The following is a 14,203-nucleotide window of genomic DNA, read 5'->3' on the forward strand; positions in this document are numbered from 1 at the left end:
GGTCAGTGAAAGAACTTGGAAATCCTGCCTATCAGACCCAGGCTTGCTCTGTCTAATCTATCATGGTGTGTGGCTTGATTTCACCACTTCCATTAAATGTTGATTATCTGACGCCTGGGTATGTAAAATACTCATTAATACACAGAAATAAATCAGTTACATTGGAAAGGGCCCTCCCTCTTATTTGAATGACTTTGATGTCCCCCATCTCAACTGGGTAACAAGCTTAGACTTGTATATACTTAGCTGTAGCCAATGCATTATCTGAAAACAATTTGATACCCAATTAAAATGGGTTTCAGCAGATCCACATCTCAGAATATTGTGCATGAGAATTTACTTCAACTCCCCACAGATTTGCAAAACAGTTTTGTACAAAAAACATGTTTTTTTATTTCACAAAATTGGGTGGCTGTATTGCAGGAATAAAACCGGCCCTATACAGAGGATCAGATGAAAAAGTCGCCACGTGTATTTATACAGAAACACAACAGCGTTAAGAATTCAGGTACTTTGTAGGATCATCACTAATACAGTAAAAAATAGTCTCCATCTGGATCCTTTAAATTTGAAATTGATCACACTAAAAACAACCTGAGGTTATTCTAAACTGGACTATGGCCTGAACCAGAATTCCATGCTCGCTCCAAAGACCCTGGAGGGAAAGGTAACAGGTGGAATGGATTTCTTTTATGAAAGGTTGGGGGAGGGGAGGCCCTGACCGTTCTTTGCTAGGCACTGCAGATTCTTAGAGCTTGACAATGGGAAAGTGTTATTCCTATACACTGGAAGTAACAAGGGCAAGTACAATTGTATGAGCATGGAGTTGATGTGCAGACAGCCCAAAAATGGTTACTTCACATATGTACGCAAATTCTCAGGGTCTGGAAAGTTCAACTATTAACATTTTGAGGCATCAAGCACTTGAGTGCTCGTCAAGGCAAATCTGTATTTGTTTTACTTTATGAAATAGCTCTGTGGGTTTCAGATCCTCTACCCCCCGCTAGTGAAATAGCTGTGGTCAAGCTTTAAAACAAACAGCCCATCTTACACTCCTGATTACGGAGATCCACCCCTGAATGATCCTAAGTGCGTTGGTGAGGACGCTTGTCAGAAAGCTCGCTCTGGAAGGAGAGGATCTGAATCACACAGAGGATGTGAACCATGCAGTCACTAATGATGAGGGCAAGGAACAGCATTTGGCAGTACAAACTCAGTCCATATTAGTGGCATTGTGTTGGCCTTCTCAATCGCCCTGAATCATGGAGAGTGCTTGGAGTCAACTGCCAAACCTGTTCCCCCTCTGCCCTACAAAGAATGGAATGATAAAGCTCAGCAAGTGGAGGGTGAAGTGTGAACAGAGGAGCGAGGGTTCTCCCACCTCCAATCCCAGTCCAGAAAGAAAAAGTACCACGTTCGCTGAATTCTGCCCACCCCGGCTGTCTGCAAGAGGTAGTTCTGGAGTTCACACCCCCAGCCATCCCAACCCAATCCCATACACTAGCACTTCATTGCTATCTACTATTTTTTTTTTAAGTTCAATTTTAAAAGAAAAAAGTATATGCTCCAAAAAGAGAGGGACTAAAATTTGTTTTATTCCTCAGTTGGCTACTGTACCGAACTACCCAGAAGGAAGAGGATTCAACTACAAACTTCCCCTCCTTCCAATTAAACACAAAATAAAATATAAACTGGAGCAATAAAGCTCAGAGTGGTTTGATTCTAACTGATTCACTCCTAGCTCTATTCACATCGGATCAATATTTTCTTTAATAAGTTAGCAAGGCAGCCTTGGGGCTCAGCTATTGCCCTTAATGATTATCTACCTGTAATGAATACGGTCAGAATTAACGAAGCTTCCGCTCCAAGGCAGTGGAAGGAGAACTCCTCCCTCACTCTCCCCGATGTGCTCAAGCCACTGGTTTGCTCTATGTCCTCTTGATGCCTTGCCTAGATTACACCTCAGAGACTATGGATGGAAACACCACCTACTACATCCTAATATCCAGTTATGCCTCAAACCCAAAAGCCCCTCCCTGTCTCTAACGCGAATCCAAAGATTAAGCAGCAGAAGCAGGAGGATAAAGGAAAACCAGCGCAGAGCACTCGTTCCATAGGGTAAACAGGCAAATGTGAGAAGGACGTCCTGCCAGCAACAGGAAGGTAAGATGACCACTGCTCAATGCGTTCAGCGTAAGTGCTCCCCAAAGGAGTACAGCCAAATAATGCCAGACTGTGAAGTCGGTGAGAGGGGACGAGGGGCGGGCAGGCTGACAGAAGACCAACCCCCCCCGAAAGAAACAGAAGGAAACTGAGGAAATCCATTTTTGGTCGCCACTATCTTGGTTCTAGGGATCAGATCTAGACGTTGGTTGTTGCTGGATGAGTTAGGGAGCTGCTGGGGCCGGTGCTGCTCCCGCGGTAGGTGGAGTCACCCCATCAGCGGGTGGTGGCGGCTGCTGCGACGGAGGGGGATCTGCAAACACAGTGGAGAGAAGCACGTGAGCACCAGAACCAGTTAATCAAGAGGTTTAAATGATGCATAAGAAACTGAGCTATTTCCTTACAAAATCCATCTACGTACAGCAATGACCCATGGCTTCCAAAGGGAAATGGAGGAGGGCCTGGAACTGGAATTATTTCACACTAGTCTGGGCACTGCGGTGAACTGCACTGGCTCCTGGACATGGCCATGACCCTCTAGGGCGTTTTCATCGCCACATTCTAGGATGAACACTTTGAATTTGTGCTGTGCTTTTCATCCTCAAAGCACAGTACAAACTCACATTCCTCTAGCGAGGTAGGGAAGGGCTATCCCTACTTGTACAGAGTGGGTGACTGAGGCAGACAGGTTTAGCAGCTTGCTGAGATTATGTAGGGAGTTAATGTCAGACCTGGGTTTAGCACTTCACTGTTCCCATCTCTCAGTCCTGTGCACAAGAGCATTAGCTCAAGCCTCTTGTCTGTTTAAAACAGATGTAACAATACACTTTACAAGCAGACCTCTGCACGTACAGATTCAAGAAGTATATATAGGTGCCAACACAGGCAGACATCGGAAGATGTGGCACAGTGGGGAGAGAAGAATGAGGGTAGGTACAAAGGCCGGGTTTCAGGCACAGTGATCAGAGCACAGGGAAACAGATGCTAATGGAATAAGCCGGGGTTGTTCAGGAGAGGGAGAAAGTCAGGAATCAGGGTGAGGAAGAAGAGAACGGGGAAGTCAATTCAGCAGAGAGAGGACACTGTCAATGGCGGAGTTCCAGTAATACGGGAGAAGGAAAACAAAAAAGAAACAGCATCAGAAGGGGAAAAGAGACAAATCCAGGCAAAAGTAGCACTAGAACGAGACACTTCTGTTTACAGCAGTTACCATTAAAGAGTCAGCATTTCCCTCACACCCCTATCTGAGACAGCAGCATTTGATGCATATCTTTGCTAACAGGTAATGGCAATAGTTCAGGTACCACCGTATACTGACTGCTCATAAAGGGTTGACATTTTAGGAGCACTGCACAGGTATCATCGTAACTTCTGTGTCTCTTGCAGCTGTTTAAGTAACCTCTATGCAAAGTCTAAAGGCTTTTGGGTTCTTTGGCTGGCGCAAGCCAGTGTTCCATCAACCAACCAAGCCATCTGGATTTACACCAGTGGAGGATCTGGCCCATATGTCTTTAGTTTCCTTCTAACCAGCTTCCTCTTATTTTAAATCTTCCCCTTTTCTGAAGATGAAATTCACAGTGCTAGTTTTTGGTACGATGCTACTGCACTGCATTATACTGTGGTCACTACTAATTAGTGATTTAGTCACAGTTATGTCTTGAACCCACGCCTGTGTGTTCTTTTGGATTAAGCTGTGACTGGTTTTCATGGTGACCACAATGCCTCACCACCTTTACAAGTTAATCACAAAGGGGCAGTAACACATGCTATGGTGCTCTGAATGAGAGAGAGAGAGACTTAAATCTTCCAACACCCCTCTGACAGAGATTTTTGGCTGCTAAAAACACAAATCTGATGGTTCCCACAGCACTCACAAAAAGGGTTTAAGCTACAATCACTTTTCCAGTAATAAGGAGACAAGCAATGGAAAACAAACAGTTGGTACATTCAGCCAGAGCGAATTCTGAAATCTCACTTACACATGCCATTTGGAGCTGCTAGGGGAACACGAGGTCCAATTACGTTTCCTGACATTGGTGGCATGCCAGATGGGGGAGGGCCACCGCTGGCTGGGTGGATGTTGGCTGACACAGATGGCATCATCCGGCCTGGCATGGCCTGCCCAGGTATCATTGAACCTGGCCCTGGCATCTGTCCTGCAGGGACATTAAAGAGAGACTGCCATGAAACTCAGTTAAAACACAGAAGTGAACAGAAGAGGAAAAATGTGGCCTAATTGTTCTCTAAGCAGGAAGAGAAAGCACTCTTGAGTGCTCAGATTCAACTCTCTGCTTCCACTCCAAATGCCATCTGCGATCATCCCAAAGGACAAGCTTCTCACCACTGAATAACACACTCCTTTCAGGAGGAACTGCCGTGAGATCTTGATGTCGCTAAAACCGTGTAACACAACAGGCAACTGGAGGAGGAGTTTATTCACAGTTGCCTCTAGAACAGGATGGAATCTGGGTAAACAGGTGATTTTTAGCGGCCTTCGTGAAGATGCATTACCAACTGCACAGGGAGAACGAGGCTTCAAAATAGCAAAGCGCTCAGTAACAAGGGCAGGGACAAGGACTAATGGATTAACTGAATAGCAGAGCTGCAGTCATGCAGCTATAAATGATACCGGAAATACCTGCACAATGTAAAACACATTTTGATTTCAGTACAAGGAAGGTTTCTTAGAAACACCTCTGTGAGTGCAGCCCTCCTTTGTGGGTTAAGTTTCAGGAGCATCAAGAAAAACTTAGAATTTTCAATGTCAAAACACGTACAACTCACTGACTGGATTTTAAAACCCCAGTTGAAGAGAGAGGGGTCCATAATCCATTACATTTACTTCTGCAGGATTCAGTGAACGCACATTTTGTAGCTGCAGTACTTTAGTTCGGGAAGCAGCCACTAGCCATGGATTGTAGCTATTTACAAATGTAAGTAAGGATTATTTTAAAAGATCCCTTCCATCCCAGACCCCAAGTAATTATGTAAAATACATGGTCTGATTATAGAAGCTCTTAAACATAGCCCCACACCCACCTTCTTAAACAACCAAGCACATATATAAAACAGCATTAAGACCATGATGGAATTTAAAAGCTAGGGAAATTCACAGGTCTGTATTTAGGACTGAAAGTCAGTAACTAGGTACAAAGATACATATGTCTGTAATGCCTGCTGAAGTTCAGTTACTGGATGAGATGCTTAAATGAACTAACAGTTTTATTAGGATCTATTACTCATTTAGCATCCTTCAAACATTATTCTTAAGAAATGTATAATGTAATATGGAATTATAAAGAAATTCAGCACCACGGACAGCATCACTGTAGCTTTTCAGGCAACTGGACCCATTTGCAAGTCTAATAGCCCAGAGGAGCCAACTCCAAATAAATTACACATACTCTCACCTACAGTATTGTTTGGGCTGTTCTGAACCTGGCCAATGGGGGGCAGGAAGGGGAGGGGTGCCAGAAAAATGGGAGCCCCTGCACCCTGACACCGCTCCCTGGCAGGAGTGCCAGGCAGGCGGAGTGGGGCAAGCCCCCATGCCCCAACCCTGCTCCCCAAGCCAGGCAACATGCCATGGTTGATTTCATCTGAGGGATCTTCCTGCCAATCATATACCTGCCACTCTTCCTGAGCAGGTTGGGCCGATGGTATCTGCACGGACTGGAACACAGGCATTCTTGAAGACAACAGCACTGGGGGAGGTTTGGTGCCAGGACAACTTTCTACATGGTGCAGGTGCCTCCAATACCAGCAGGTTGTCAGTGTTAATACCAGAGCAGCCGATAGTGAAGTGCTGGGATTGAACGTAGGGCCACGTGAGTAACTGAAGAGGGCTCTGCAGAACGTCTTTCCATGCCAACGGAGTCTTAGATGAAGGAAGCCAACTGGGTTTTCTGGAACAGCAGAATTTGCACAGGCGGTTCCAAGGAGAACTCGAGTTCCTGTAGAAGGATCCTGATTGAAACTGGTGGTGAATACTGCTGCAGAGTCAAGCAGCAAAGGCACAGACAACAGATTTGACTGGAGTCCCCAAATGAGAGTGGAAATACTCAACAGAGGGAGGTGGTCCACAGACACCAGGGATGGATCTACAAAACTCAGCCACGAAGCCTCCAGCTAAGGAGAGGTGTGTGTGAAAGCCGATGTCAGAAAACATGGGTCACTGGTCGAGAATGACAATGATGCCACTTTTTCTCCTTTGACTCCCTCCACAAGTAGGAATGCTTTCTCTTCTAGGGCCATGGAGCAGAGGTCACGCAGAGATCTGGAAGTGTGCATTTCGTTTACAGCGTTCACTGGCATTGATTCTAATGGCACCAAAGGTGTCTTTGGTGCAGATAGTAGAACCAATATCACTGTGGTATCAGTGCAGATTGTGGTGCCAGATGGGAAGCTCAGACACTGTAGGTATTGGGCTCAGGGAGGTGGACCTTCAGCCCAACATTAAAGGAGGCAGAAGTGCTTAGGTGTGTTTCAGGTCACATGATAGAAGACCTCAAACCTCTTGCAGGAGTATCAGGACAGCCCGGTTGGAGGCTCATTGAAGCCAAATACATTTGCAGTCTGTCCTTCCTTGCCCAAGGAGTATAAGCATGGTGGATTGTTCACTGGGAAACTACATGCATTTCTCTCAGGGACATAAGGCACCGAATGTGTGCATTTGTCTCAGGAAAGATGGCTGAACAGGTTACGTATCCTTTGACCCCTTACATGGTTCAAGACCAGACATGGTCTCAGGGTAACTGGAGGCCAACGGTCACAAATCTATTTTAAGAAAGAAGGCTAGCTAGCTTTGCATACAGGAGAGGTAGATCCATTAGCTTGTGGCAATGGAACTAAGGTGGATGGGGACTGTGCTTCCTTATCTCAAGCCAATTACCTCCTCTTTGGGTGAGAGTGCTCCTAACACCACCCCAGCACACCCAGCTTTCCTACACACTTTCCACAGCTCAGCGCCAGAGGTACTGAAGCCCATTAGTGGGAATGCACAGAAGTCCTTGAAGAAAAGAGGATTAAGTTAACGTAATACCGTAATGACCAACTGCTCTAATAACCCTTCAACTCAATAAAAACCTGTAACTGTCCAATCATATGCCAATTTCCCTCATAACTGCAGCAAACAGATTTAAAAAAAAAGTTTTTTTTTGGGGAGGGGGGGGGGGAGGAGACATTTACACAAAGAGGAGAGAAATGTCTAAATCTATCCATGCACACATTGAGCACAGCCTCTGGTCAGTGGCCTGTAATGCAAGTCTGTGACATTTCCATTGTCACAAATGAAAGAGCAGCAGCAACCGACCAGAAAAGCTGTCTGGATTGGAGAATCCTCTCCTCCCCCTTCAGCTCCCCATCAGCAAAATAGTTTCCACTCTGGTGACTGTGAACAGGCGTACGTGGAAGACCATCGCAATGAATCCTTGCTTCTCCAGTCAAGGATCTAAAGAGCAAACAGAAGGTGGAAGATTTCCTGAAGACACTTGCCACAGGATTCATTGAAGCTTTCCAAACCCCAGTACACATGTGGTGCGGTCCTTCATAGGCATGCACTCTGTGGGCAAGTACAATGCACACCATTTACAGCTGCAGTTATCTGGAATCAGATTCCCCTCAAACAAGTTCAGCCAGAAGTTTCCTAGCTTGGCTTGTTCCCTTCCCCTTGCAGCAAGCAGACAGCAAGAGCAACGAAAAGAGTTCCCCCAGTCAGATAACAGAGGATTTAAACAGGCATATACGTCTGTTTTGGTCCAAGTCGCTCTCAGCGGTGAAGAACAGGCAACAAGGGCACAGTAGGTAGTGTGAGAGAAAGCTATAACCAGCCTGGGGCTGAGGTTTACAGTCATGGTAACCCCGTAGCATTAGAAGTAAATCAAAATGTCTAGGATAAGTACAGGTCCTATGTGGTGGCAGGGGGCTCCAGAATGAGAACACCCACCATTCTTTCACCATGAAGAACCTACCTGCTTTTCCAGATCCTCTCTATACAAACACCAAAAGCTGAAGAGTGCAGATTAACCCCCTCAGAAATTCCTTCTGCTAGGGGTCATTGTGTGTTGGTGTTCAGCCTCTGGGAAATTTCAACTTGTGGCTTCGAACAGGTGAATATGGCCGGAAGATGGGAAGCAACTGCCTCTTATTCCTTTTGCAAGGAGTCTATGGGCATCACAGCATAGAAGAGCACCACTGTACTTTCTCCCTATCCCTCAGCTACTAACTGTCACATGTGAAAATGCAGATCAGCCTTGCAGCAAAGCCAATTTGAAAACATGAGGGCACAAGATAAGCTGAGGTCAGTTGGTCAGCATCATGAGTCAGGATTTTCCCCAGAACTGCAGGAGATGTGAGAGCTTATCTGGCTGGTATCAAGCTATTAGAATTCTGAGGCGAATCAGAGTAATACAGAATTTAGACAAGAAAAATCCTATTCTATTTAGCAATCTAGACAGGAGCACAGGCCATTAACCTGAACCACCCAAGGAAGTAAACTTTTAACCATGATATTGCCTTCAAAGCATTCTGCAGCCAAATTTACACTCCTCTCTTCCATTTGGAAGACAGGATTAGAATTCAAAATGATCTGGACAAACTGGAGCAATGGTCTGAAGTAAAGAGGATGAAATTCAATAAGGACAAATGCAAAGTACTCCACTTAGGAAGGAACAATCAATTGCACAAATACAAAATGAGAAATGACTGCCTAGGAAGGAGTACTGCAGAAAAGGATCTGGGGGTTAGAGTGGATCACAAATTAAATATGAGCCAACAATGTAATACTGTTGCAAAAAAACCCAACATCGTTCTGGGATGCATTAGCAGGAATGTTGTAAGCAAGACATGAGAAGTAATTCATCTACTCTACTTAGTACTGATAAGGCCTCAGTTGGAGTATTGTCCAGTTCTGGGCACCACACTTCAAGAAAGATGTGGACAAACTGGAGAAAGTCCAGAGGAGAGCAACAAGAATGACTAAAGGTCTAGAAAACATGACCTCTGAGGAAAGATTGAAAACACTGGATTTGTTTAGTCTAAAGAGAAGAGAAGACTAAGGCGGGGGACATGATAACAGCCTTCAAGTATGTAAAAGATTGTTATAAAGAGGAAGGTAATAAATTATTCTCCTTAACAAGTGAAGACAGGCCAAGAAGTAATGGGCTTAAATTGCAGCAAGGGAGATTTAGGTTAGACCAGGGGTCGGCAACCTTTCAGAAGTGGTGTGGCGAGTCTTCATTTATTCACTCTAATTTAAGGTTTCGCGTGCCAGTAATACATTTTAACGGTTTTAGAAGGTCTCTTTCTATAAGTCTATAAAAAATGGTTACTTACCTTCCGTAACTGTTGTTCTTCGAGATGTGTTGTTCACGTCCATTACACATTAGGTGTACGCGCGCCGCGTGCACGGATGTCGGAAACTTTTTCCCTTAGCGGCTCCCGTCGGGTTGGCGGGCCCCCTCCTTCCCGCCAGAGCAGCGCCCCGCTCCAGGGTATATATATCCCTGCCGACCCGACCCCTCCGGTTCCTTCTTGCCGGAGACTCCGACAGAGGGGAAGGAGGGTGGGAAGTGTAATGGACGTGAACAACACATTTCGAAGAACAACAGTTACGGAAGGTAAGTAACTGTTTTTTTCTTCTTCGAGTGATTGTTCACGTCCATTACACATTAGGTGATTCCCAAGCTTACCATTGGAGGTGGGTAGGAGTCAAGGTACAACTGACTGTAACACAGCCCGACCGACCATCGCGTCCTCTCTGGTCTGATGATGGATCGCGTAGTGGGCTGTGAATGTGTGTATGGATGACCAGGTGGCTGCTTTACAGATCTCCTGGATCGGGACCTGCGCCAAGTAGGCCATTGAGGACGCTTGGGCTCTAGTCGAATGGGCCTGGATCTCCGGGGCCGGAACATTGGCGAGCTCATAACAAGTGCGTATACAGTGCACAATCCATGCCGACAAGCGCTGTGTCGAAATAGGCAAGCCTTTCATATGTTCCGCAATCGCAATGAACAGCTGGGGTGTTCTGCGGAATGACCTGGTCCGCTCCAGGTAAAATGCCAACGCCCTTCAGACATCCAGGGTATGTAGGCTGCGGTGGTGAGGGTCCGTATGGGGTTTTGGAAAAAACACCGGAAGGCAAATGTCTTGCCCCATGTGAAACTGTGACACCACCTTTGGGAGGAATTTGGGGTGCGGCCTAAGTTGCACCTTATCTTTATGGAACACCGTATAAGGTGGCTCCGACGAGAGGGCCTTCAATTCCGATACCCTTCTGGCCGACGTGATGGCCACGAGAAACGCCACCTTCCAGGAGAGGTGCGTGAGGGAGCAAGTGGCCAGGGGCTCAAAGGGGGGACTCATAAGTCTATTTAGCACTAGGTTCAGAGACCACGTCGGAACCGGCGGGCGTGAGTAGGGAAACACCCTTTCCAGCCCCTTGAGGAATCGGGCCACTGTGGGGTTAGAGAATACTGACACTCCCAACTCTCCCGGATGGAAAGCCGAAATAGCGGCTAAGTGAACTCTAATTGAGGCGGGCGCAAGCCCTTGATTCTTGAGGTGCAGTAAATAGTCCAAGATGGACGGAACCGAGGCCCGTAAAGGTTGTATGCGTTGGGGCTCACACCAGTGGGAGAACCTTTTCCACTTCGCCAGGTATGTTGCCCTTGTAGAGGGCTTCCTACTATTAAGGAGGACTTGCTGAACCTGGTGAGAGCACCTATGTTCTGCATCGTTCAGCCAGAGAGATACCATGCCGTGAGATGAAGCGAAGACAGGTTCGGGTGGAGTAGGCGACCTTTGTCTTGTGTGACTAGGTCGCGATGGAGGGGAAGGGTGATTGGATCGGCCATGGACAGTTCCAGCAGGGACGTGAACCAATGCTGGCGGGGCCAGGCCGGGGCAATAAGAATGATCGTTGCCCTGTCCCTGCGGGTCTTGAGAAGAACCTTGTGTATAAGTGGAAATGGAGGGAAGGCATATTTTAGGCTCCCTCCCCATGGGATCATGAAGGCATCCGCTACTGATCCCGGGCTGAGGTTCTGGAACGAGCAGAAGTGAGGGCATTGGCTGTTGTCCTTGGTGGCGAACAGATCCACCCGGGGAAAACCCCACCTCCGGAAGATCGAATGCAGGACGTCTCCTCTCAGCGTCCATTCGGTAGGATCGTCTGAGGCGGTCCGCTAAGCCGTTTTGAATTCCTGGAAGATATGTCGCGATGAGGTGTATCGCATGGGCTATACAGAAGTTCCATAATTGGAGAGCCTCGTGACAGAGGGGAGAAGACCGGGACCCGCCCTGCTTGTTTATATAGAACATGGCGGTAGTGTTGTCCGTCAGGACTGCCACGCTGTGACCTTTTAGGAAGGCGTGGAAGGTCTGGCAGGCGAGGCGAACCGCTCTTAGGCCTGGTCTACACTACGGGTTTAGGTCGACTTTAGCAGCGTTAAACTGAATTAAGCCTGGACACGTCCACACAACGAGGCCCTTTCTTTCGAATTAAAGGGCCCTTTAAACCGGTTTCTTTACACCACCTCCGACGAGGGGATTAGCGATAAAACCGGCCTTTGCGGGTCGGAATTGGGGTAGTGTGGACGGAATTCGATGTTATTGGCCTCCGGGAGCTATCCCACAGTGCTTCATTGTGACCGCTCTGGACAGCGCTCTCAACTCAGATGCACTGACCAGGTAGACAGGAAAAGACCCGCGAAGGTTTGAATTTCATTTCCTGTTTGCCCAGCGTGGAGAGCACAGGTGACCACGCAGAGCTCATCAGCACAGGTAACCGTCATGGAGTCCTCCCAGGATCGCAAAAGAGCTCCAGCATGGACCGAACGGGAGGTACGAGATCTGCTCGCCATATGGGGAGATGAAGCAGTGATAGCTGAACTCCGTAGCAGTAAAAGAAATGGAAAAGTATTAGAAAAGATCTCCAAGGCCATGAAGGACCGAGGCCATAACAGGGACACACAGCAGTGCCGCGTGAAAATTAAGGAGCTAAGGCAAGCCTACCACAAAGCCAGAGAAGCAAACGGAAGGTCCGGGGCAGAGCCGCAAACTTGCTGCTACTACGCGGAGCTGCATGCGATCCTAGGGGGTGCAGCCACCACTACCCCAACCGTGTGCTATGACTCTCTCATTGGAGAAACACACAGGGAAGACGGTTCGGGGAACGAGGAAGATGACGATGGAGGTACTGTAGGTAGCTCACAGCAGCAAGGAAGCGGAGAAACCGGTTTCCCCAACAGCCAGGATATGTTTGTGACTCTGGACCTGGAACCAGTAACCCCCGAACTCACCCAAGACCCTCAGGGCACACAGGAGACCTCTGGTGAGTGTAACTTTGTAAATATTTGTAAACATTACAAAAAAAAAGCAAGCAAGTCTGTTAACGTGTATGGGGATGGAGCGGAAATCCTCCAGGGACATCTCCAGAAAGCTCTCCTGGTTGAAATGGGGTGATTTTATTAAGGGGGACATTCAGAGGCGCCCGTTCCTGCTCTTCTGACCAGAAAAGTTCCCCGCTGTTAACCACGCGGTGGGGGGGAGGGGTGAAGTGATCATCCCAGAGAATCGTGTGTGTGTGTGTGTGTGGGGGTGGTTTACTTGTGTTTGTGCCGCATGTTAACCGGGAAACCGCAGCCCCCTCCTTTTACATTGAAACCCCATTTTAAATGGACAACCCAATTCATCCTTGATATGGGAAATGCGCTGCTGTTTGCAACCTTTCCCGCATGTTAAGAAGGTTAAAAAAGCCAAAACACTGTGGCCTACGATGGCTGCCTGCAAGCCGAAATATGCGACCTTGTAATGAAAGAGTGTACCCATTGTTCCCTAAAATGTGTCTTTTTTAACCACCTCTCCCTTCTCCTCCACCAGCTGCAAATGTTTCTCCTTCGCAGAGGCTCGTGAACATTAGAAAGAGAAAACGTAAGACGAGGGACGAGATGTTCACGGAGCTGCAGATGTCCGCCCAGGCTGATAGAGCACAGCAGAATGCGTGGAGGCAGTCAATGACGGAGATGAGAAAAGCCCAATATGAACGAGAGGAGAGGTGGCGGGCTGAATCGCGGGAAGAACAGAGCAAGTGGCGGGCTGAAGACGATAGGTGGCGTCAGCTTGCAGACAGACGGCAAGAGGCAATGCTCCGTCTGCTGGAGCATCAAAGTGATATGCTCGAGCGTATGGTTGAGTTGCAGGAAAGGCAGCAGGAGCAGAGACCGCCGCTACAGCCCCTGTGTAACCAACAGCCCTCCTCCCCAAGTTCCATAGCCTCCTCACCCAGACGCCCAAGAACACGGTGGGGGGGCCTCCGTCCACCCAGTCACTCCACCCCAGATGATCGCCAAAGCATCAGAAGGCTGGCCTTCAATAAGAGTTAAAGTTTTAAAATGCAGTGTGTCCTTTTCCATCCCTCCTCCCCCACCCATCCCAGGCTACCTTGGCAATTATCCCCCTACCTCTGTAAGGAACTAATAAAGAATGCATGAATGTGAAAAAACAATGACTTTATTGCCTCTGCAAGCGGGAGGGGAGGGGAGGGTGGGGTGGGGTGGGGTGGTTGGTTTACAGGGAAGTAGAGTGAACCAGGTCGGGGGGGGGTGGGGTTGGAGGGTTCATAAAGGAGAAACAAACAGAAGTTTCACACAGTAGCCTGGCCAGTCACAAAACTCGTTTTCAAAGCTTCTCTGATGCGCACCGCGCCCTGCTGTGCTCCTCTAACCGCCCTGGTGTCTGGCTGCGCGTAATCAGCGGCCAGGCGAGTTGTCTCAACCTCCCACCCCGCCATAAAGGTCTCCCCCTTACTCTCACAGATATTGTGGAGCGCACAGCAAGCAGCAATAACAATGGGGATATTCTTTTCGCTGAGGTCTGAGCGAGTCAGTAAGCTGCGCCAGCGCGCTTTTAAACGTCCAAATGCACATTCCACCACCATTCGGCACTTGCTCAGCCTGTAGTTGAACAGGTCCTGACTCCTGTCCAGGCTGCCTGTGTACGGCTTCATGAGCCATGGCATTAAGGGGTAGGCTGGGTCCCC

The 14,203-nt window shown here is 47.8% G+C and overlaps 1 protein-coding gene across 2 annotated transcripts in view; it reads right to left on the reverse strand.

The window, feature by feature from the left end:
* Positions 1-374: 374 nt before the first annotated feature.
* SMARCC1 (SWI/SNF related, matrix associated, actin dependent regulator of chromatin subfamily c member 1) overlaps positions 375-14,203 on the reverse strand; it is a 169,172-nt gene continuing 155,343 nt past the window's right edge. For both annotated transcript variants that reach the window (XM_054016816.1, XM_054016814.1), the window contains 2 exons: positions 4,143-4,319; positions 375-2,476 (listed from right to left, as the gene is read on the reverse strand). In XM_054016816.1, the coding sequence (XP_053872791.1) occupies positions 2,388-2,476; positions 4,143-4,319 (266 nt within the window). In that variant the 3' untranslated portion in view covers positions 375-2,387. The remainder of the gene's footprint in view (positions 2,477-4,142; positions 4,320-14,203) is intronic.

The sequence above is a fragment of the Malaclemys terrapin genome, chromosome 2 (assembly GCF_027887155.1).
Source record: "Malaclemys terrapin pileata isolate rMalTer1 chromosome 2, rMalTer1.hap1, whole genome shotgun sequence".
In the NCBI taxonomy this organism is placed as follows: Eukaryota; Metazoa; Chordata; order Testudines; family Emydidae; genus Malaclemys; species Malaclemys terrapin.